Genomic DNA, 24,480 nt, shown 5'->3' on the forward strand with positions numbered 1-24,480 from the left:
ACCCATCCTAACAAATTACTTTCAATAACTTTACATGACCTACTGACTGTGATTTTTTCTCATCCTTCTCCATCTCTCCAACATGCTTGTAAACAAGAGCCCTCCCAGAAAACACAGCCTTTAGAATTTCTCTCAAATAAATTTAGTTATCCATAGAGCCATTAACTATAACACATATGCAGACCTATGCAAAGGAGAGTCTCTTCTAAAGTTACAATTTCTCTTTTGTTTGTTTGGGGTTTTTCTTGTTTTTTTGCTTTTTGTGAGAATGGCAAAAAGGAGCAAAACTAAATTTTCACAACACTGTCAGTTGCAAAGCTTCCTCTCATTGTTATAGAATGAAACACCACATCCCAGAATTTAACCAAAAGGTGGCAGCCTTCCATCCACTATTTCTGTGCTTTGTATGGACAGATCATAAGGAAAACAGTATTTTTTAAACCTTAAAACTTTTTAATAATGTTTTTTACATTTTAACTTTTAAACTAATTTGCCTAGCTTGGTAGAAACCATTTTGCTTGCTTAATCCAAGGAGGTTTTCAGAATTAAGCATGTCTGCAAAATGACATGATCCTTTCTAATTTAAGATGTCTGCCTTTCCTTGTTGAAATTCTGTCAGAGGAAGGCTTTGCCTAAGAAAGACCACAGTAACTTTTAAAAGATCTGAACTGCTAACAAAAGAGAGAAAAATCTCCAGAGATGGAATAAATCTATTATTAGATCATAAAATCTGTTTCCCAATAGAAGACAAAATATTTCTCATGGAGAAGGTGCATCAGATTCTGAATGAATGCCATTGCTATTAAAAATGAAAAGAAAGACAAGGGCCAACAACAACTATAGATTACACAGGTTTTAGTAGCTATAAATATGCACTCTGTAAATATATATCATCTACAATCTTCTCTATCAAAACACTGTTTAACTCCTTTAACAGCTATCTAAACCAAATATAGCATTTCATAGAACCTAATACTTAGAATATAAAAATCACTGTCAGATAAAACAAGGACTGCATACATGGAAAAGGCACATTTTTTAGTAGAGCAATGATATAGAAATATTAATGTGAGATGAAACTTTAACTGGTCTCATCTTTCACAAATGCCCTTTAAGGGAACATCTTGACATTTTCTAGCCCTTCCAATTTCTCAGTTTCCCACACTGCTGCTTGCTGGGCAGCTGCTGTGCACAGACCAACATCTCCATGTGTGCTGGAGCAGGCACCCCCAGTGCTCCCACCTGCAGGTCAGAGGCAGCCCAGTGTGGCATGATAGAATGAACATGTGTTTGTCAACAGGAAGGGTAAGAATCATATCATAAATCTAACGTGGATCATTATAAATTACAATATCATTAGGCAGAAAGGCAGAAAAAGGACTCTCCCTCTGAGAAGCTGCCAAGGGGATTACACTGCACAAGGGCCTGCCAGCAAAGGCTGGGCACAATCAGTGCTCTTATGTCACTGCTCTGTTTTGTCCTGCCATGGGCTCACCTTTGGAAACGCTCTATATAGAGCACTTTGTGGCTATAGTATAGTTACTGACTTGAATAACATATTTTTGCTGATTGCAGACTTCATTCTCTGTTGCTACAAAAATCTCAATCGATTGATAGTAGGCATGGACAAAATCCCAGTTACCACTGGGGCTGCAGACTCAGTAAATGCTGTGCAGGGAATAAGGAAATGAAGAGTATGAATTTTCCTAGAAAATATACTTACTGCTTATTGATCTGAAGCATCCACTATGGATTTTGTTTTGTTTTAAAATGAATGCTACATCACAAAAGAAAATTAGTATTAGACACTAAAAGGGATCATTAATTTTTGAGGTTCCTATAAATTTAAGTATATCTAACAAAACATACCTGAGTTTCTAAAGGTGTATTCACCCTTTCATAGTGCTCTTTTTGAAGGACATTTTAATATTGCTCCTAAAATATCGGCTGTCAATTATCCTAGTCTGGAATTCAATTGAGAGGTACTGAAATATTTTCCTTTAATCTAATGAAATATTTGCACTGGGCCAAATTCTGGCCCCTGTGAGGTTATCATGCTGCTTCATGATCTTCACTGAAAAAAGTTCAGTATATACACCATAAGCTTTGTTTTAAAATTGTATTTTGTGATTTATAGTTTTATACTGACCACATGAGAATGACAGGCATGCATGAATTAATTGAATTGTTGTATAATGAAGAGGGGCATGCAGGTCACACAGGTTAGGAAGGACACACAAATTTATTCCAATTCTGTGAATGCAGTAAATGATTTGGTAAAATGCATTTCCAGCACTGAACTATTCTTGTTCGTAGATGTAATTGCTGGCAACATTCATTTGGCTTGGAAAAAGAATATATTTTGGGGGAAAAATTCCTCCCATTAGCAGTTGGATTGAAAAATCCTTTGGGATAAGAGTATGTGTTCCTTATCTAAGCACTTCATAACAATCACAAAGCATATTCTGTTACTCTTCCATGATTTGTGTCTCTGTGATGCTAATAACTAAATATCATAGTAACAGAAGAGTATTCTATAAAAATTTATGCATCAGACCACTAAGCTAGAAAATAATTGGTCATAACTAAACTTTAAAATGAAGAATTGAAAACACAGTCCTTGAGCTAATACTGTGTATTAGCTCAGAAGGAGACTGAGTTATCTTAAATGTTCACTTAGTAGAGCACAATCTTTGACTTGAAGAGATTTTCTTTTCACACAGTATCATCTGAAAGCCAGCTACTTTACGAAATAAATTCCATCAGTGGTAAATACATAACACACAGCTCTGAAGCCTGTGGAGAAAGTTTTTCTAACTGATGCTATTAGTTCATCCTTAGGTCTTTATATAATTTTTTTCTTCTTCTAACAGTAGCTATAGCAATAATCACAAAGAGGAAATTTGCAGTATATGTGATAATAAAGGGGAACATCTCCCAAAGCCCAAAGGGAAGTTTAGCCTCCCTGGCTCAAGAAAACATTTGTTTGATGTATTATCTCTCAAATTTCTAATTCCAGTTCTGCAAAACCATATATATAACCCCATTTTATTTGGCAGACCAAATAAAAAACAGTTCCTATATGTTGTTTTTATAAATAAGCATGGGAAGAATATGTAGTAACAGAAGTAAATTCATAGAAATATTCTCCCTGATGACTAATAAATTTATTCTTATGCATCTATAGGGTGAGCCTGGAGAAGCTGGTAACCCTGGACCTCCTGGAGAATCTGGAACAGCTGTGAGTATTATGTTGCTGTCTTATCATTAATATTTATTATGGTGAACTGAGGTATCTGACAGTACTTGCTTTGGTAAGAATTTCCTCAGATCACTTGTGTCCTTGTGCATGTTTTCTTTGAATTTTCAGTGAAGAACTTACACCTTTAAAGTGACATTTGTTTCCATATAATATTAGCCACATCTTGTACTAACAGAGGATGGAGATTTCTCAAAAGAATACCTATTTTTCATTCCATAAGTATTCACTCTGACTTGCATCTTTTTCTTTCTGGAAACAGTTCACTGATGCAAACTGGGTACAGAATTTGGCACTTGACCTGAAAGGTCCTAATTTCCCACTCACATGCCAGTATTTATTGAGGAGTGACAGACATGGGCCTTGTCTGAAAAAAATTAGTTTGCCATTGTGATTCATTTTTTTGGCCCTTCCATTTCCAGATGGCATTTTTGTGTTCATGTGTTTTCCACAGGGTCCCAAAGGTGAAAGGGGAGAAAAAGGTGAAGCTGGTCCGCCTGGAGCAGCCGGACCACCAGGTGCTAAAGGACCTCCAGGTGATGATGGGCCTAAGGGTAACCCAGTAAGTGAGCTTCATGATTCTAACCCAAACCACTGTGAAGCATTGCTGAAGTTGTGTGAATACAGAACCATAGCATTTTCTACAACTGCACTACGTTCATTATATGCTTCATACAAGATTTGTGATAAGTGTTACCTGCTTGGCAATGGATGACACATTCCTTGCTTTTTTTCCTGATCTAGGGCCCAGTTGGTTTTCCTGGTGATCCTGGTCCCCCTGGGGAACCTGGTCCAGCTGTAAGTATAGCTTAAAAACAGTTTTATGTCGAAGTCTTAGTTTGCACTTAATTCTAGTTGACCCTGTCTCTTTCTTGTCTGGGCACGAGCTCTTGCCTGTAAGATCCATTGCTTTTCTGTTCACTCATTTCTCGAGGCTTTAAAAACATTTAGAAATCTTCAAAAAGTTTTGAAAAATAATGTTGTTGGAAAAATGCTCTGTAGAAAAATAGTGCTTTTATATTCATGTATGAAAGTCAGTGACTTAAATTAGCTGAATTTTTAATTTTGTTTATTTTCCTTGATTCTGTAGGGTCAGGATGGTGTTGGTGGAGAGAAGGGTGAAGATGGTGATCCTGGTCAACCTGTAAGATTTTTCTCTCATTTTATTTGACCTGCATGATCTCTCTGATGATAAGAAAGTATCTTTAGCCAAATCAGTGGTTTCTATGCAGTCATACTCTTAAAAATATTTTCAGAGTGGATGCTTTTTCTATTATACTGGAAAACCACTATTTATTTCCTTGCAGAGGTAGAACTGCCCATATTACAGTAACATAAGCAAGAGCTCAAGTTCTTTTGGAAGTAGTGATGTGTTAAAGGATTTGTGCTGGAGCTGCTGAGGAGCACTAAAAATAGAGCAGATCTGAGCATAAGAAATGCTGCAGCCAAATAATCTTCATTAGCTGAACTTATGAAATTATGCCAAGATCTTAAGCAGTATCTGACCAATACCCATATTAAGCATCAAAGTTCTATTTCTAGATTCTGTCCACTGAAAGAGGCTAACACATGGCAGATATCTGTGGTATTTAATAAAGATCCTTGACTTCATCCTTTATTACTGCTGAGTTTTTAATTTTCTGTTGCAGGGTCCACCAGGTCCTTCAGGTGAAGCTGGCCCACCTGGTCCTCCTGGGAAAAGAGTAAGGAAAATCTCATGTTCTCTTGTACACTCCTCTTTCTGAGACACTGTGTCCTAGAGAATTTCAGCTACTTGTTCTATGCTGGGACACTCATATATGACATTTGTGATTTCTTTAAAGTAGTGTAATGAGAGAAATGAAAAAATAGAAACAGCAGAGAAAGTCCTTTAACATGCCTAACATGGAATATAAGAACAAAAATACCTAGGGAAGAATGTATTGCTTATCTATAAAGGTGCTTTTTCTTTTCACTCAAGAATTCAGTGTCTACTCAATCAGTCTGCTGACAGAAGTTAGTAGGACAGTAATAGCAGACATCACCTTTAGGCACATATCTGCTATCAGGGAGCAGGAAGAATGTGTCTTGTGGTGTCTTTAGTCTCAGAAATAAAATCATTTCAGTGCAGCTATTGTGAAAAAGTGTGTCATCCCCTCTGCAAAACTAACAGGCAGACATTCCTGTAATTTATGAAGCTATTCCATTATTTCTAAGGCCTTTGAAGGTTCACAGGCTTTACAAATATAGTTAATCAAACCCAGTAAATAATGTTGCAGTCATAGAACTGTAGTAGATGCGTCAACCCTTAGGTCTGCTCCAGAGAGCAATTAGATGCAGCTTTTACACTTTAAAAAACAGAAGTGTCATTATTAAATGTAAGCTGAGAATTATTTAACAAAATATGTTAAATTTCTTGATTTAATGGGCTTGAGTGAACTGACATGCCTAATTAGTTTTATTTATTTTACACAGTTATCTATTTGCTCCACCAATATGCAAAGTATTTATAATGTTCTAAATGATTATGGTAGCATTAGCAACCTTATTAGAACTGAAAAATGGTTCAATTGAATATTAGCAATTAGTATGTTTGCTTGACATCAAATTCAATCTTCCTGCTTTATCATACAGAAAGGCAATAGCTTACTCCTCCCAGATGGGCTATATTCTATATGCACCTAGACAAAAAAAAAAAACAATTTTGAAGCACAAATTCCATGTTACCTGTATGGTCAAATGGGAAATTGTGATTTGACACATTCCAGTCTAGGAAAAATGCATGGCTAAATATTGCAATGTAGTTCCTTTCTGAATTTTGAAGAAAACATTTTGTAGAATCAGATTCTACATTACTTGACTACCAGAATGTTTCAAGCTTGTAGAGAATATGTATTATATTGATGTTACACTAGAAAGAAACAGTGAAAGACTGAAAGGTTCATACTTAGCAGGAAAAAATGCTTTTCATTAGTTTTCATCACTTTATGGTAGAATCAATTTCAAGAAAAAGCCCCAATAAGAATCTTTTAATTTGGATTGAGGACACAGTTTCAGCAGTAATATTGCTGTTGGTGAGGTGCAACTCTGGCTATACTACTAGAAAGCAATATTCCATTTTTTTGTTTGTCTATCTAAAATAATGAGCTGGCAGAGCTCAGAATTCATACTTTTAGTTAAAGGCTCTTGAAATCCTCAACAGTAGGATCCTTATTTTATTATTCATTTTCATTCCCCTCTTCCATTCTATTTTGTAACTGTCCTGACCTCAGTTTTACTGCCCGGTCTTCTGAAATCATGTTTATTACCAGATGTAAGAGTTTTGAGCAATCTCTGTTTAGTTACAGAATTACAAAGTTTCTCCAGCTCTCCCTGAGAAGCAAATTCTAGTGAAAGACATGGACATAAATAGTTTTTCCTTTGTATCTAAGAAATTTAAAAGACAAAACCATAATCTACAAAGGGTGACTTTTGTGACGTTGATAAAGTCATTGATTGTGACTAATTGATAAAGTCTTTTAAAGTGATTTTTTTTAAATTTTCATTAAAAAGTAATTATTATTTTACATATTCTGACTTCTTAAATGATCTGTGTATGCAACAGATCAGAAAAATGCATGCTCAGAAGGTTTTATACATCAATGTAATTTAGCTGCAAGTAATGGTAGTAGTTGTGGCTGCTTCTCTAGAAATAGAGATACAGACTGAACCCCTCTACAGTTATGTTGTTATTATTATTTTTCTGAAACTTAGTCCCTTGCTCTTACTTTTGGGACTTCTTTTTGGTTTGCCATACCGTAGTCTAGATTGAATTCATTGATTTCCATCTGAAAAATGCTAAAAAGAGGAAAAGACACCATCAGAGAGTATTTTTCCTTCAGATCAATATGCAATCAATACAGACCAGCACAGACAGCACTCCTTGCCTGTGTTCCTCCCAGCCCTTCAGTGTGCCAGGCACTTGAGCTTTGGGATCTGCTGCTGGGCTGCTTTCCCCAGGAGTGACAACCAGATGTCCACATCACATACACATAAACCTCCACATAACAACCAAAAGGTGTTAGAATTTAAAGCTCAAGAATAAGATATATTTTTGTTCTCAACTGGAGGCCATACCATCTTCTTCCATTAAAAGGAGACGTCTACACTGAAGCAAAGCCAGCAGTTTTGCAAAGCAGAAGTTTATTTGATTTGTTGCCTTTAAACACAATATTGAATAACTTTGGAAAAAATAAAGTGTTTCTATGAAGGAGATTTTTTTCCATTTTGGGTACAGCATGGTGCTGCCTCAGCAGGATGTACTCAGCACTTAAAAATTAAACTGATTTTCTCTCTTGATTGCAAATGCACAGAATACCTAACAATACTCCAGGTTCCTATCTCAGCAGGCAAATGAAATGTGGTAATGGTTTTCTGTGTTGGAAGTCGTGTTTTAAGCCAGATGACAGACAGCTATAAACAACAATTTAAATTATTTTAATGAAATATGGAAGAACAGAGAAAAAAATTCAATAGATTCACATAACAAAAATTGAGAACAAGTTTGTTTCTGCATGATTTCTTTTGTCTTCTTGGTTCATAAAATGTATCAAGCAGCATGTCCAAAATTACAGCGCAATGTTCATAAAAATCAGCATGGTAGCTGGGGTGAGGGGAGAATCGTGCACTAATGTAAAATACTGTTACAGAATTCCTTTCTGTCAGTTAAAATTTCCCAGTCTCCACCAATGGCAGTGTAGGAAGGTAAGATAAATAATAATGAGCAGTTTGTCTCTGCAGAAGCCCAGCAGTGCCAGGCCACTGGCTCCTGCAGCAGCTCTGTGCCTGGGGCAGCCTTGGCACTGGCTAAAATGAGCACTCCCTGCTCAGCACTCGTCAGTCATTGTATTTGTATTTTCGCCATCACAGTGGGTTTAGCCCTGCTAATTAATCCATGCTGCAGCTGCATTTCTAGATTATGCAGGGACCATATTTCTCAAGTGCAGACTGCCACATTCAACCCTTTTCAGTTTCTTAGATAGGGTGGGTTATAATACATATGGGAACTTCAGGGAAAGGAATTTTCAAGCAGTAAAGACAATGGACATGTAAATTAATTCATGTAAGAAAAAAAGTCATGTTTCTAAAATGTTTCTGGGTTTATTTATGTACATGTTGATCTTTCTTGTTATCATTGCAAACTCTGATCCACCCAACAAATTACAACTACACAAAGGGGTACATGCATCAGACATTAATAATTATTATTGGAACAGCCGCGATTTAAAATATTCTTCCTGTTTTAAAGAGACAAAATTTGGCTTTTAAGCTTCTCTGTATTTTGAAGAACTAAAACTAAGTCCTTTACCCCTTGAAGCTCTAAAAAATACCAAAGAAAAAAGCTATTGATACCCACAGCAAATGGTCAAAGTCCTCTGTGGGCAATTCATTTGGCATTATTTTTGACGTAAAGTCTGAGGTATCTCTGTTGGCCAAAAGGTTCATGCAGTGCTGCAGATGTTCAGTGTCACCCTGGAGAAAGCTTAATTTCAGAAGCAAATTATCTTAATATACTTCTATGTAAATAGCTATAAAATGAATATAAATTTCCTGGAATTCAAACCAGTGGAGTTGCTCAAGGTATGTGCCAGTAACAGTGGACAGTGAAATATATCAGGCTATAAAAAATGTGGGCTAAATTCAACTCTCGTATAAAATATGGCTTTAGGTCAAACACTGATCCAAAACCCTGAGCTCATAAAGCAAACAGGCAGATGCTTGACTGGAAGTACAGTTCGTATTTGTAAAACTAAAATTGTGTTCTGGTGCTTTACCTTTAGGGAGCCAGAATTGCTTTTCTGTATGTTGTTAAGAAGCAAAGAGCAGTAAATAAATGGAAGTGATTGAATTTTTCTAGTTGCTGGTCTTCAGAACTTCTTTTTTAGTTTCTACATAACAATCTGCTTGTTGCATTAATGAACAGATGAGTCTTATATAGATTCACAAAATCACAGCATTTGAGCACGGTCACTTCTCTTTCATTTTCCTTTAAGCTGCTCATTGGTTGGAAAGAAATAGCTACTTGTAATAAAGACGTTTCCCAGGCTGAAAATTAACCTTGTAGGAGAACAGTTGGTCCATTATCTTGAGTGCATCTTTTCTAAACTAAGCATATAAGAGAACCATTTCCAGAAGAGTACATTAAATTCTAGACACTGCTCCTGTTCATAACTGAAGCTATGAATATTAATTACCTGACCTAAAAAACAGCCCTTGATGTTTTGGAGGAGAAAAATGTCTTTTTATTTTTCACTTTCATATTTAGTGGATCATATGTCAATTTTTGGATGTCCAAATGTAATCAGGCACCTTACTGAGCCCATCCCTGACTTAGAGAATAAAGTATTTGCCATGCTGCAGAAAGAAAAGCCTTTCTGAAATCAGTGGATAAACTACAGTGAATAGATAGAAGTCAATGCAAAACAAGTTTAAAATTAATTGTTATTGTTCATATAAATTTGTACTGCCTTTTTTCTATCCTGTTTTGCTTTTTTTTTTTTTTCCCCAAGCTAATTCTTTGGTTTGAACATCATCATCTTTTAGATATTCTAAAAACCCAGAAAATTTTATAGGGGAATAAGACCTGTTTGGTATTTTTTATCCTGTGAATAAAATGTCAAAAAAAAAAAATTTAATGTTATTTTGTAAGCATTTTCTACTTATTAATATAGCAGGAATTGCACTTTCAGAATGTTTTTCACCATTTATATTTGAAAAAACCTGAGATTATGAGCTCAGTGTCCATATTTTACAGGGACCTCCTGGAGCAACGGGTGCTGAAGGCAGACAAGGTGAAAAAGGTGCAAAGGTAATACACTGAAGATTTTTTTTGAAGCATAGACATATAAACTGTTTATAAATTAAAAGTAAATTGCTTATGATGCACTGAGTGTGGAACTTTTCAAAGTAATAATAGGTAATCTGTAAAATCCAAATTCAGACCCAGAATTAGTAGGAATATGTAATGGAGTGGAGCCAGCAGTGCAGGCCCAACACAGCTCAGCTGTAACAAGCAAGGGGAACCTGCTCTGCTGGCCCCGCGTCTCTCTATGAAGCCAGAGCCATTTCACTCAGGAAATTGTCCTGTGCAGAACTCTGGCTTTTAAAAAACACTTTGCCTCTTGTACATCCCTCCAGTGCCAAACTGATTATCCCCCCTCTCTGACCTGGTCTGTTCTTTCCAGGGTGAACCTGGTGCAGAAGGGGCTCCTGGAAAAACAGGGCCAGTTGGTCCACAGGGCCCTGCAGGAAAACCTGGCCCAGAGGGTCTCCGGGGCATTCCTGGCCCTGTGGTAAGTAACAGTGCACAAAATAGCTTAAATGTTGCATTTCCTGTTTATACTCTGGTAAAACCAGCTTGTTGTTTTTTCTAGGGAGAACAAGGTATGCCTGGAGCACCAGGTCAGGATGGCCCTCCTGGACCTCTGGTGAGCATCCTTTTCCCACATGTCAGTCACAGAAGCCTCCAAAAACATCACCAAAGATCTCTCTTCTAACATTTGAGACCTTGAATATTCTGTTAAAATCTGGAGCTGAGTATATTAATGAACTATTATTTCATACAAAACATAATAACTACATGCTTACAAATGCACAGACTTCCTGTCAGCTCAACAAGAATTTTTCAATGCATTGCTTCAACTTAATTTTGGATTTCAAGAAAATAAAGTTGTTATGCTTCTGAGTTAGGTTTCCCTCCTTTCCCTCCCATCCTCCACAGGAGACTGCTATCAGGAGAGTACGAAGCCTGATTTGCAGTAGAGCACAACACACTGCAGGTGAAAAGTCTGATTCTGCATTCCAGAAGCTTAAAAATTTCACATTTCATTCATGAATTATGTATTTGCCTAGGCTTTTGCATCTAGTGATATCCTGAAGTGGAGATGGAAACCCTAAGCACTGAATAATATTTTGTACATGAAATGTTATGGCATTTTTGAATATGTGCCAGGTGGAAAAGGTCTCTTATCACTCCTATTCATATCAGAAGTTGTCCACTGCCACCAGGAGAGCAGTGGTGAGGAGACAGACACAGTGTAGTGGCTCTACTCCTCATGGACATGGGCACTGTGAGATTAACAGCTTCTGAAAAATTCATGTCTATTGTACAGGCACTGCATGGCCTGCATTTTTTACCTCACTTTGTACAAATTGCACAAAATCAGCCATTCTTATAAAATCTAAATATTTCTCACATTTAGTTCACCCTCTGCTTCATAGATTTCTAGTCATACAACCCCTTATAGATTTTTAATTATAAAGGAAATACCGCTGTAGCATCATTATGATTTTTTAAACATACTTCATCTCGAACTCTTAATCACACCATCAATCACAACCATCAACCACTGAATGTGTACTTTGATTTGAACTGCCTTTAATAACATTTCAAGAAAACATGATCTGAGTGGGATGTTACAACTCATTTTAACATTACTTCCCTTGATTTACATAGGGCCCACCTGGCTTGCCTGGACTGAAAGGAGACCCAGGCTCCAAAGGAGAGAAGGTATGCTTTGCTAATTGGTTGTGGCTTTGTAACTTCAGTCTGGTCTAAAATCTGTATAAAATTAGCAAAAAGAAGCAGTAGGGTTTGTATCAGCAAGGCATTGCACCATGCCTATCAAACAGCTTCCCACAGCCTTTACAGTCATCATGAAGTTTTAAGCCATATTTGATATCCTGGAAACACCTAGAAAGAAAAAGATTACTGCCTGTGTGGTAATCTATTGACCATGTGATCCTTGCAGTGAAAATCCTGGAGATATTGATGTAAAGACAACTGCCAGATTTACAAGAACAAAGCAAGTAGAAATAATGAGTATTGGCGATTGCTATTTAAAAGAATGGAATATAAATATTTAAAAGCTATAATACTTTCTTTTGAAATAATGGATTGAGACATCTGGGATAGCGTTTTCCTATGGAGTCCCAACAATATATTGATTGCCTGTGTATCAGAGAAAAACTATCGAGAAAGTGACATGAATATGACAGTGCCTTGTGAACTGCAGGTTTTGTTTATCTTCTTGGATCAGCTGTTTATGCAGCCATATCACATGTGGAGCTCTGTGAGATGCTAATAGCAGCTACATGTGAAAATTGGTATGAAATTTGTGCCCAGGGTACTGTGATTTCTGTACCGGTGTCAGTAAGGGCTGCCTTGCACTTAGATCTTTCACTGAATAAATAGTCACAACTTGTAAGTAATCTGAAAATCTGAAAGACCATCTAACCATATGCTTTTAGAATATATATAATAAATATGCTTTTAATATAATAAATGTGTTAAATAAATATAACATAAATAAATATTAAAGAAACATATAAATAGTAAATAAACATATAATAAATATGTTATAATAAATATAATAAATATGCTTTTAGAATAACTTGTTTTCAGGTCGATTGTTGACAAGCAACAGTGGTAACATGTGAAAGGTGTAATTTATATGTTTACAACACATTTACTTTAATGTATGTTAACTGTATTTTCTTAAATCTTGTTTAGGGACATCCTGGTTTGATTGGCCTGATTGGACCTCCAGGAGAACAGGGTGAAAAGGGTGATAGGGGTCTTCCTGGCCCACAGGGATCTCCTGGAGCCAAGGGTGATGCAGTGAGTACAACATACTTGTGTTTCCATTCACATTCCATGCAAGCAAGGAGTATATATATATATATTTTCCAGGCTTCCTTTTGAAAGACATAAAGTTGTTATAAACATTTAACACCCAGAGACTACTGCAAGAGGTTAGAACTTTCTTAGGCATTGTACAAACACAGCAAAATTAAACATCTTAAAATGATATCATAGAGTGTTTGAGGAAATGAAGGAAATGCATACACCCCAACATGCACACAGAACAAGTTAGCAACAAGATAAAAGTAGCAGCAGCAATCTCATCATATTTACTAATTGCGTTACCCAAAGCAGCTCCCTCTTTTCTAGTTACTAAGCCATGTTTTTAGGGCACTGTGTAAAATGTGAGGTTTGCGAGCCAATCTGAAGAGGAACACAGCTGTGACAAACCACTGCACGGTGTCAGAACAGCTACCAGCAACTCAGATTGTCAGACAATATATTAGATTAGCCAGCTATTTTAGCCTCTAGCAAGTGGCCTAACTCAAAACTCACCACAGTTGGACACTTAGATAAAGATATGATTTTTTAACACAGTCCAGTACGTAGAATACTTTAGTTCTGTGCTTATTCTCTTATTCCTTTTTAGGGAATTTCTGGTCCTGCTGGTCCACTTGGACCACCTGGTCCTCCTGGATTACCTGTAAGTAATTTCATCCAGCCCTCCTGTTCTAACCATCCCCAAGCTGTGTACAATACACCCAACCAGAGTTATATGTTCTTGCCCACAGGGTCCCCAGGGTCCCAAAGGTTCCAAAGGATCCAGTGTGAGTAACTCTCCTCTATACATTTTCCTTTTTTCCTTAGCTTTTGTGTGTGTTATTTTTAAATGTTGTGTAGCATGGTCAACACTTCTTTCCTTGCTCTGTAGGGTCCTGCTGGTCAGAAGGGTGACAGTGGCTTACCTGGTCCACCTGGTCCTCCAGTAAGTAAGAATTCTTGTATTACACTGACATGATGAACCCGTTTTGACATGGATAGAAAACAACATTTGGGAGCTAAAATACGAATGATTGAAAACTTATTTTTCAGGAAACACAGATCCACCGGGCACAGAAATACATATCTTCACTGAAAGAGCCAGAAGAAACTTAAATAAAAAAAACCAAAAAGAACACCCAAAAAATCCCTATAAACCCCCCGAAACAAAGAAGCCCCTCGTGCAATAATTATTTAATGTGCTACACTGAAGCACAGAAAGCAGAATTCTTCTGGTTTCCCCTGATGATATTCTTCTGTTTCCATATATTTTTATATCATAACAAACTAAAATGAAGAGTCCAAATCTGAGTGAAGGGTTTCAATTTCTTGAAATTAAATATTGTTTCCTAGACCCCAAGTGGAATTTTCAACTTTTATTATAGGAAACATCCAGAGTTTTCAATTTTCATAGAATATATCTGTGCTTGAGGGAATTAACAGGGATACAGAGGCAACTGTGAATCATTTCTGCATGTCACTTGTGTGAGGGCAGCACACTCTTCCCCAAAAAGCAATGTAGTGAGAAGAGTTTAGAGCACAACAATGGTTTGGCCTTTTACAGTCTTTTTTCTTTTTTTTTCTCCCCAAGTAAATCAAAGCCCATAGGTATGAATCTAAAGGAAAACAGGTGAAATAAAGAAATTAATACCTAGAAGAAAGCCTATTCAAAGCGTCTCCAAGCCACATTCTGTTTTTTCTCTGCTGAAAAACTACAGAAAGATATATATAATTAGATATGTTGTTTTCCACTTAGGGCCCTCCAGGTGAGGTAATCCAGCCACTGCCAATTCAGTCACCCAAGAAGACAAGAAGATCTCCTGACTATATGCTATCTGATGCTGGTGATAATATTCTGGATTATTCGGATGGCATGGAGGAGATCTTTGGCTCCCTGAATTCACTGAAGCAAGATATTGAGCACATGAAGTTTCCAATGGGCACTCAGAACAACCCGGCCCGGACCTGCAAAGATCTGCAGCTCTGCCACCCAGAGTTCCCCGACGGTGAGCTGATATTGCACAGCACAGGCACACACCGCTGCGCTTGGGCAGCATTAAACCCCCCTTGGTGGATGGCTCATGCAGCTGCTCAGCAAATACAGTCTCACTGCTTCCATTTTTACAGGCATAAAAGTTTAAAAATATGAGATATATTCTCTTGGTAAGAGTCAAAGTTCTTTAAATACATAACCTGATCTGGTTTTTGAGTTAAAACCTTTTGAAATTATGAATAAAAAACAATTATTGTTTTGAAAGATGAGCATCACATTTCCAGGACAATCAAACAGGAGTGTGATGAAAGAGTTTAGTGTAACAATATGAAACAGCACTGGTATTATATGAGATTCATGTTCAGTAATGATTCTCAAAAAGTTTACTAGTCTTTTAGCAGTAATTTTCTGTACTGCATCAGCACTGTTTTTACTAGATGAGCTGGCAAAGAGGCAGGGAAGTTTCTTTGATACTGTTTAATGCTACCAAGTAGTAGTATAATAAAATGCAAAGTAATATGAAGAGACCCAATGTTCCTGAGAACTATCTTGATTTTATTATTGGTTTTTGTTTTCTTTTTTTTTTCTTCTAAATAATTTTACCCCTCTGAAAATGTTTAAATGAAATCCAGCCTTCACTAAATTTTCATCCTTTCATAATTTCTTCAATTGCAATGCATATTTTTCCCAGTTCAAAGTAATATTTTTCTGCTTTTAAATGGGAGGAAAAATAGATTTTGACAGTTTAATAATATTTTATTGCTTTCACTCTAGATAGATAAGAACAGATGGTTGCCTTGAGGAGTAGTTAAGCAGTGCATGTGCTATATGAAAAGTACATATTTTACAATTTTACAATTCAGCACCCTCCCTAATAAGGAATGTGTTCATAGAACACATTCACCTTCTTCATTTACCAGTATTTGCTTCCTCTTTAGAGCTGTCTTCATATAAAAATAATCTTATGTTGGTTAAAATAAAAGCAAATGTGTTCATTAAAATTCAAAATTCTCCAGGGATAAGACTTACAGAAAGGAAAGACTGTTTTCAATATACAGCCTAAATCAACAGAATTGTTACACTCCATAAATACTTTGTCTATGCCCTATATTCAGAAGACAGAACTGGTGAAAGGATTTGTCATTTCTCTTTGAAACCTCCATTATTTGTTTGAAGCTGGATTAGAACTGTAGTTTTCTGCCCTGTTTGTGAAACATCTGAAGATAAGAACCCTCATCACAGAAATCACCATTCTAATTAGAATAGCAGGTTTTAAAAAGCCCTGACTTTGAATGGACCTTGGGTGGGCTGCAGCTCTTTTCATGCCCAGCCTTCACTGGTGGTGCAGCTTCATAACCCATGAGTAAAAAGGCCTTTGCTTGAGGTGGATCCCTCTCAGTGGTGCTTGTGCCAGCTACAACCCCAACCAAGCCCCATGCAGACAATTTTTACATCCAGATAAGGATGCAAATCCCTCCAGATTTTTCTCCCTGACCTAAACCATTCAGATAAAATAACTTTCCTACAAGCTTTGGAGAACCATTAGGTAGCAGTAAAGCCTGGCTCTTCTGAATACCATTTCTACTGAATAAGGCAAATATTTTCTCATTTGTCTTAGGGGAATATTGGATTGATCCTAACCAGGGCTGTTCTGGAGACTCCTTCAAAGTATACTGCAATTTCACAGCAGGTGGGGAAACTTGCATCTACCCAGATAAGAAATCTGAAGGAGTAAGTACCAATCTGTGTTTTCAGTTGGCAGTTGACAGTTCCTACTATGCTGTTACAATGTTGAACTAAACAGGATAATTACATTGCCACATTTTCATGTATCTGTCTTTCTAATTACATTTACATTTGCATATATCTGAATGGAGCAGTAAAACGGTATATAGAGTTAAAAAATAACATTTTCAACTTCAGACAGAGAATCTATGCACCTGCTTGCTAACATTTCACTACATTTCAGAATGTAACACAGCTGAACAGCCACTTTCAGTACATGATCTAGTGTTTATCACCTAAAAGCTAAACCTTCCTGTGTTTCTCTTGTGGGCTCATTTATATCTATTCATTTATTCCTATGCAAAGTAGATGTAAAAGACTATATTAACACTGTCCTTACTCACTGTTATAGATTACATCTGCTGGGGCATATGGTGTAGAGGAAGGCTTTCTGAAATCTTGCCCAAATGACAGGGGTCTAATAGTATCAACACTGGTGAAAACATTTAGATACTTCACAGCTGCAATTTATACCAGCAGTTTACCTGACTTAACATATTACAACCATCTCCCCCAAAGACTATCTCTTGGATTCTATTTGAAGTCACCAATTTGAAGGCATTCTCTACAAGAAAAATATTCTATTTTAGACCTCTAAAGTGGCTGAGATTTCAGGAAGAACCATTCTTTATTATCTGGTTTTATATTTGTCCAAAGTAATGTAAAACCTTCATATCTGTCAACATATATTTCAAATACTTCTATCTCTGCTGTTTGACCACACAGGTTAGAATTTCATCATGGCCAAAGGAGAATCCAGGATCTTGGTTTAGTGAATTTAAGCGAGGCAAACTTGTAAGTTGTCACTGCAATATAACTGTATTCATAAATCAGGCACATGTTTTCAGTGATCAGCAGACCACAGGGAATTTTATAAATATTTACATAAACACCCCCAGTCTTTTTGCCCTAAATATTACAGCAGCTACATGGCCTCTTGCTCCTGGACAGCAGAAGCCTGATTTGTATTGTCCCACAGTGATCCCAGTGGTGACCTGCACAGCTGGTGGTGAGGATCTGGCCTCTGGCAGACACACCTCACCACCAAACCTTAGGAAAGCAGCTGGAGCACAGATCACCCACCCCAGTCTAGGTAACTGGAAATATACTGAGTATGCAGAGGTGAGGCTGCAGGCTGACTAACTTTATGATTAACTAAAAACAGATTACCAAACAGATTCTGCTGCTTTACACTATAAGGTAGGAGTAATTCTGTCTTTCCCAGGTGAAAAAAGCTGAAATATGTAATTCTTCATCCTAAATGTCCTGCTACATCATGAAAATCTATTTACTGAGTCATAGCTGTATTAACCTTTAAAACTTCATAAAATGTTATGTGTTGGTTGATATTTTTATTAAGGGCAATTATTTAGTTGTCTTTTGTCAACAATAATTTTGGTTTGCTTTGCACCAAAGAAAACAGATAAATATTCATCTAACTTTTCATATTTTCCAGCTTTCCTATTTGGATGTTGAAGGCAATTCCATTAACATGGTCCAAATGACATTCCTTAAACTACTGAGTGCCTCTGCCAGACAAAATTTCACTTACAACTGTCACCAGTCTGTAGCCTGGCACGACGCACCCTCTGACAGCTATGACAAAGCACTAAGGTTCTTAGGATCCAATGATGAAGAAATGTCTTATGACAACAATCCTTACATCAAAGCTCTCCATGATGGCTGTGCAGTAAGTAGAGCTTCAAAGAGTCTACAAAACCAACCTGTCATTTAAAGTAGAAATCAAACAAATCTATTTTTTCACAGCTTTCTTCTGAGAAAAGTTTTGTAAACACTTTACTTGTCATATACTGATTTTTAGTAGATTTTTAACCACAGTACACTAGTGTCATATTCAATTTTCACCTATGTACCAAAAAAAGAAATAACCCCAACCATACAGCAGCAACTGAACAAACTTGGAATGGATGCAGACTGTCAGCACCACTGTGCTGAAAGCAGACTATCTGCTACTGTGTATGAGCACAGTATAAGGGAAGAGCAGAAGCAAAAAAGATAATGAGAGGAGGCAGCCTATAAGCAGAATATATTTATACTAAAAGTCAAGGTATACACAAATAGAATATTTATTGAATGCAGCAAAAACATGTATCTCCTAAGTCCTATGTATGAACCCAAACATAGTGAATTAATTTAATAGTGTGATATGTGACTTTGTATTTCCTTTTCTTATTTTGTGTATTCAAAGACAGGTGAAGTTTGTGGATTTTACTTTTCAGAATCCTCCTTTAGCTAAAAATCCCCAGAGGTTTCCAAGCATCAGAGCACTCCTCTTTCAGGGTCTGTGTGGGCATAGCAACTGTTACCACTTCTCAGAAATGGCTCTATTTAACATTTTGAAACAAAGACATGGAGAGAACAAGTGACAGTTGAAGCCTCATTGATTATTTTGGGGTTTGATATAGTAGTACTCAGAAGGCAGTTTCTGAGAAGTCAGAGATACAGAATTAGAGACCTGAAAGTGCCAGGATACACCTGGCTCTGAGGCAGCGATGTAGCTCAGGAGGTGCAAAGCACCTCCCCTCAGCAGTGAGGCTAATACACAACTGCTTCATGTCAGCCTTTCTATGTGCCTTGCATTTTCACTTCCATTTTAGTATCCACAGAGGATAAATGTAGAGCTCCAGAGAGAGCTGGAAGTTGCAACTGTCACTAAACTGAGAACACTCTGATCTGTCAGCTTGGATGCTCATCTGACCTCCAAGACCCTGGAACAGCTGAAAGGGGTCTCAGCAGATATGAGAGACCATCTAAAGGAAGTGCAGTGCTGATAAGTGACATGATGACTGGGCTGAGTGATACACACAGGAGCTAGAGAGCCTGCTTCAGGCAGCAAGGGTGTGCCTTCAAAGCTGGCTTCTAAGTGCAGCAGTTGGCAGTTCTGTCAGAATACTACTTTCTTTGCTGTCCAAACAGCTGCTCTAATATTTTGTGAGGCAGTTACAGTATTTCTTCTTAGAAGTGGATCTTCTGTCTTTCAGAACTAATTAGTGATTTTTTTCACAGGGAAGATGTGCACTGCTCTGAGAATATAATTGTTTATTAAGTAGTACAGACATGAACTGAGAATTGTCTAAGAAGCATGAGCTATCTTTGATTATTTCTCATTTGTTGGCCTATTTTAGTAACCTATGGGCCATTCTCCATCTAAAATCAGAACATCCCATGTCAGATTTTTAAAATTAAATCCTAAGAAAACATAAGGTTTAGGGTTTGCAATATCTGGTGTATAACAGGTCAATAATTTTAAAATTCTATGATTAAACTATGAAGATCTACAGCACATGTTAAATGCTCAGATCTATAACAGTTTGGGATTTTTTTCTTCTTTTTTGAACAGTCAAGAAAGGGCTATGCAAAGACGGTGCTGGAAATCAACACGCCCAAGATAGACCAAGTGCCCATAGTTGATGTGATGATCAATGACTTTGGTGATCAGAACCAGAAGTTTGGATTTGAGGTCGGTCCTGTCTGCTTCCTCGGTTAAGCTTAAGACAAAATCAGATCAACACAAATGTTGCACTTTGGTGCTACCAACCCACTTCATGCCACATGCAAGTTTTGAATAAGGATGGCATAGAAAATGTCTTGCTGTGTATGTATGTCTTATCTAGAAAGTAATTGTTGCCCTTGTAGGGCCAGAATCACATGACTTAAACTTATTTTGCAAAGATGCTGTGGCACAGACAGACAACATAGGGCTCACTTCAGGAACACCCCCTTTGGATTCCTTTGGTGCTGTAAAAAAACCAACCACAATGGTGCTCCTTCCATTACAACAAAGAGGTGTTTAGAAAGTGTTTAATATAAACTGTAATTATTCTATGTACAATACTATACTGTGATTTCTCTGTCCACTTCCAAAACTTGCATGTGTCTCTGAATTGCATCTGGCTTTTATTTTACAATTACAAACTACATTGTCAATACTGTGTATGTATTCTGAAAAAATAAAACTGTAATTGCCAGTGAAGCCAATTCCATTTCTGATTAATAATAAAATCCCTTTGTATATATTGTTGTTGAAGAGCTTTGTTATTTGAAGTCGCCAGTAAAATTAAGGTGGCAAAACTGGAAGATCTCGAGCAGCACACTCAAACAACTCTTTTCTGCTGATATCACTCTGTGACAATGAATTTAGATAATGAAATGAAAGCACTTTCAAAGGTGCTGTGTTCCATGGTGCTATACCTCAGACTTTATATTTTCTATTCTAATTCCATAATTTCATAAGATAACTGTATATACCTAAAATAAACAAATTTATATTTTTGGGTGGGGAAAATATGTAAGAAAAAACCAAACTTCTGTGTAAGAGAACTGTTTAAAATCTGTGAAATAAATTAGTCATATAGCTATTTTTTTTAATCTCATCTGGATTTGTTTCCATTGTGCTTATTTGGGCTACATAAGTATAAAAACTGGATTTGAAACAGTTATTTATGGATTTTTTTAAGTGTTTACTTAGATGTTTGTGTAAGCAATGATGGATGTTTTCTTCCTGAACTGGCTACTAACGGTTTCACAGAATAGTCTATACGATATTTGCCCGTCCCATTAATATGAATTACTTTTCTTACTGTCACTCCACCTGAAGGCCAGGGATGCAATATGTCTAGGTCATGTGATTCTACACAGTTGCTAAGCAACAGCAACAGACGAGGGACTGCTTCCTAAAGAGCTGTCTTTGACCCAAACCTTACATTTCACTATTCAAAGCTCACCAAAAAACATGTTGGTTTGGCCTTCCCTCTGAACATTTTATTCAGGTAGTTGGAAGTAGAAATTACATTTTAGCTTTACAACACAAATCCTTTTGTAATTATTTTTCATAATATATGTAAGACTTGAAAAGAAATGTTTGTTTCTATTTCTTATAAATTGTTAAATTAAATAGTACTAGTTTCTGCTGGCTCGTTTCCAACTGGTATTTTCTTATGCACGTTTATACATGTAAAAGTGAGATTCCAAAAGTCATCTTCTTGCTGTTCATATTTTCTTTTATTTTTGAACCAAAGTTTGTAACTGTCACCTCAAAGAGGTAAATACAAATTTTATTAATAAAATCAAGTCTTGTTTATCTGGATTGGTCATTCTCTTATTTCAATGTCCAAAATCACCCACTGCCATTACTGTAACTTCATTCTGCTTCCAGACAGTCCAGGCTCAAAAAAAAGGAATGTTACTACATGTCCTGGCAAGCATTGGGCAACAGCACTGTGAAGTGTTGACAGACAGGGTGCTGATCTGGCCATTGGCAGTAGGCAGCAGGGATAAGTTCACACCTCATTGGTATGGATTTATAGTTCCAGCAGTCCAGATAATACCATCAAACACAAGAGAGGAGCCTGGTACCCCTTCCCCAGCAACTCACAACCTACAGTGACTGTCCATTCCTCAATCCTTATCCTTGTAGGACTCCATGGGGCAGGCAAATGACCCTATTTATTAATAGGAAATGGAAGACAAGAACAAGACCAAGATTTGGAAAATAATGGAACACAAAATGTCCAGCACATTGATTTAGACTGTGGAACCAGTGATGGGTCCAATGACATAACATATGCCCGCTTCTCTAAAAAACCTTCTCTCTTTTCATTCTGCTACCTATTCTTTATGAACTCTGGATATGTCTAAATAAGATGTGAGGGCAACTGCAATAAGTTTGGCAAAGAAGCAACCACTTTCTCCAGCTCAAGGGGGCTGGGTTAAGTCAGGAACTCACCTGACTTTTTAGATAGGCTGTTCAAGCCTATCTAAAAAAAAAAACTTCCTTGGGTGAGTGTTTTAGGGTGAAAAATAATGATGGTTGCGGTTTGGCAGTCAGGATTAGTCTGCAGCAGAATGTTGTTTCTAAGAATGCAGTGATGTATTCAAGCAGCCAAATGGAACTAGATCTTTTCCAGAATTAGTCCAAGCATCTTGCCAAGGTTTGTGTTGGCAACATCACAAAAGAGGAAATGAACTTGAGTCTTCTACACTTTTCAGAAAGGACCCATCTGGTTTATCCTTTAACCTTCCTTAGGTCTTAACCACTTACCTTACTATTTATCCTTGTCATGAAATGATCTCATCATTGCTTGTTACCTAACTCCTCTTTGTCCATTCTTTTTTTCAATCTGCTGTTCTTGTTCTCTCATGCTTTCAGATTAAAGGGTGAAAAAAATCCATTATATATTCTTCCTTCGAGCAAAAATTATGCTCTTGTTTTTCCCTTGAAAGAAGTCTCCTATTAGCAGTGTTTAAAACCCAAATGAACAAACCAGAAGGGCACTTCAGAACAGAAAGAAATTTCACAACAAAACTCACATATTGGTCTTCCTATGAATAAATCCTAATAGCCACAAAAACATAAAACCTCAGATTCATCATACAGTATTATAAAATACATGGAAACAAATCAAACCTCCAAAACCATGCAAGTCAAATTCCTTACTCAGGCAAGCCCAAAATAAAACAATGATCAATATTCTTCATACTCTAAATTAAAGACGTGCAATCACAAAAAGACTGAAATTGTTACATGACATCTGGATTTTACTCTAGAAACAGAACTTGGATTTTCTGTGATCTTGAGATCTTGAGGGTTCACCCTATCTAAAGCAGAGTGGCAATTTGTTTTGAAAGTTTGCTTCAAGCCCCTCTAAACAGAAAGCCATGGTTTCTTCCATGAAGATGCTTTCTTCACTGCAAACACAGATTGTGGTTGTGTTGCACGGAAATGAAGTAACTCAGCAGATGGCAAAGCAAGCCCAAAGATACTCCAGACTGAGGCAGCCTTCTGTCCAGAATCACATGGACATACAAGATTTACTTGACTTGACTGGCAGAAACTGTTCTGAGTAGAGCTTCTTTGCCTCTGTATCTCACTCTCTCTCACCCAGGATAGGGTAGTATCAACTGACCATGACTGGCACATCTCTTGGAAAACTTCATAAAATGCAATGAAGATATTTTTTCCAGTCCAAGTGAGAGCCATTATGGCTAACATCAACAGTCACCTTGCAACATGAAAAGCTACAAAAAATAAGGACAGTGAGCTCCTTAAGATTCTTCCCCTTGGGAACAGCTTTGTTAATTTTAAAATTAATCTTCACATGCTAATGGCTGGACGGAGAGGCTCTAATAGCCACTATTCTCTATTGCAAGCACACTCATTTTTCTGTGAAATAACATCTTTTATTGTAGATGCACCAAAAAAAATTGAAAATTACAAAGACAGGATATTAAATGTCATGTCTATTATATTTACCTGGAAACGTGTCTTATTTGTGTTCCTTTCGAAAGCACATAAATTATCAGCCACTCATTGTTAGTTCAGTGAAAAGCAATGCCAAGATTATTGCCAAGGAGTAGATGGCTCTAAAGCTATTTATATATTTTGTTTTCAATAAGAACATTGAAGATTAATACGGTGAGGAAGGCTGCAAGCTTACAGATATTCAGACACTCTGTTCTAGCCAAAATTGGCCTCGTTTCTTTCTCAGCTGTGTGAATGAAGGCTGTGTTCTAATGAGAGAGGATGCAGGCAAAGCCCACAATGGACATGTTTTGTCTACGTTGTCCAGGGAGCTTTGGCAGACCTTGACTTTGTCTCCAATATCTCGAGGGTGGAAGAAGTGATCTCCATCAAAACACCTAATTTCATGAAGACAGACAAGACTTGTTAAAAACTCAGCTTGCTATTATAATCTAAGAAATTATTTTTTTAACATCAAAAAGGCAATGTAGCTAAATCTTGCTGAAGCATGAAAGAGTTCCAGCTTGCACTGTGATTAAAAT

At 37.0% G+C, this 24,480-nt stretch overlaps 1 protein-coding gene across 1 annotated transcript in view; it reads left to right on the forward strand.

Moving 5' to 3' along the window:
• Positions 1 to 21,784, forward strand: part of COL11A1 (collagen type XI alpha 1 chain) — a 134,026-nt gene extending 112,242 nt beyond the window's left edge. Inside the window, exons 50-67 of the mRNA XM_058843143.1 lie at positions 3,188 to 3,241; positions 3,714 to 3,821; positions 4,004 to 4,057; positions 4,350 to 4,403; positions 4,909 to 4,962; positions 10,032 to 10,085; positions 10,462 to 10,569; positions 10,651 to 10,704; positions 11,733 to 11,786; positions 12,789 to 12,896; positions 13,510 to 13,563; positions 13,652 to 13,687; positions 13,792 to 13,845; positions 14,656 to 14,905; positions 16,511 to 16,623; positions 17,404 to 17,472; positions 18,134 to 18,367; positions 20,039 to 21,784. Coding sequence (XP_058699126.1) covers positions 3,188 to 3,241; positions 3,714 to 3,821; positions 4,004 to 4,057; positions 4,350 to 4,403; positions 4,909 to 4,962; positions 10,032 to 10,085; positions 10,462 to 10,569; positions 10,651 to 10,704; positions 11,733 to 11,786; positions 12,789 to 12,896; positions 13,510 to 13,563; positions 13,652 to 13,687; positions 13,792 to 13,845; positions 14,656 to 14,905; positions 16,511 to 16,623; positions 17,404 to 17,472; positions 18,134 to 18,367; positions 20,039 to 20,185 — 1,659 coding nt within the window. The 3' untranslated portion in view covers positions 20,186 to 21,784. The remainder of the gene's footprint in view (positions 1 to 3,187; positions 3,242 to 3,713; positions 3,822 to 4,003; positions 4,058 to 4,349; positions 4,404 to 4,908; positions 4,963 to 10,031; positions 10,086 to 10,461; positions 10,570 to 10,650; positions 10,705 to 11,732; positions 11,787 to 12,788; positions 12,897 to 13,509; positions 13,564 to 13,651; positions 13,688 to 13,791; positions 13,846 to 14,655; positions 14,906 to 16,510; positions 16,624 to 17,403; positions 17,473 to 18,133; positions 18,368 to 20,038) is intronic.
• Positions 21,785 to 24,480: the final 2,696 nt, after the last annotated feature.

The sequence above is a fragment of the Poecile atricapillus genome, chromosome 7 (genome assembly GCF_030490865.1).
Source record: "Poecile atricapillus isolate bPoeAtr1 chromosome 7, bPoeAtr1.hap1, whole genome shotgun sequence".
Taxonomy (NCBI): Eukaryota; Metazoa; Chordata; class Aves; order Passeriformes; family Paridae; genus Poecile; species Poecile atricapillus.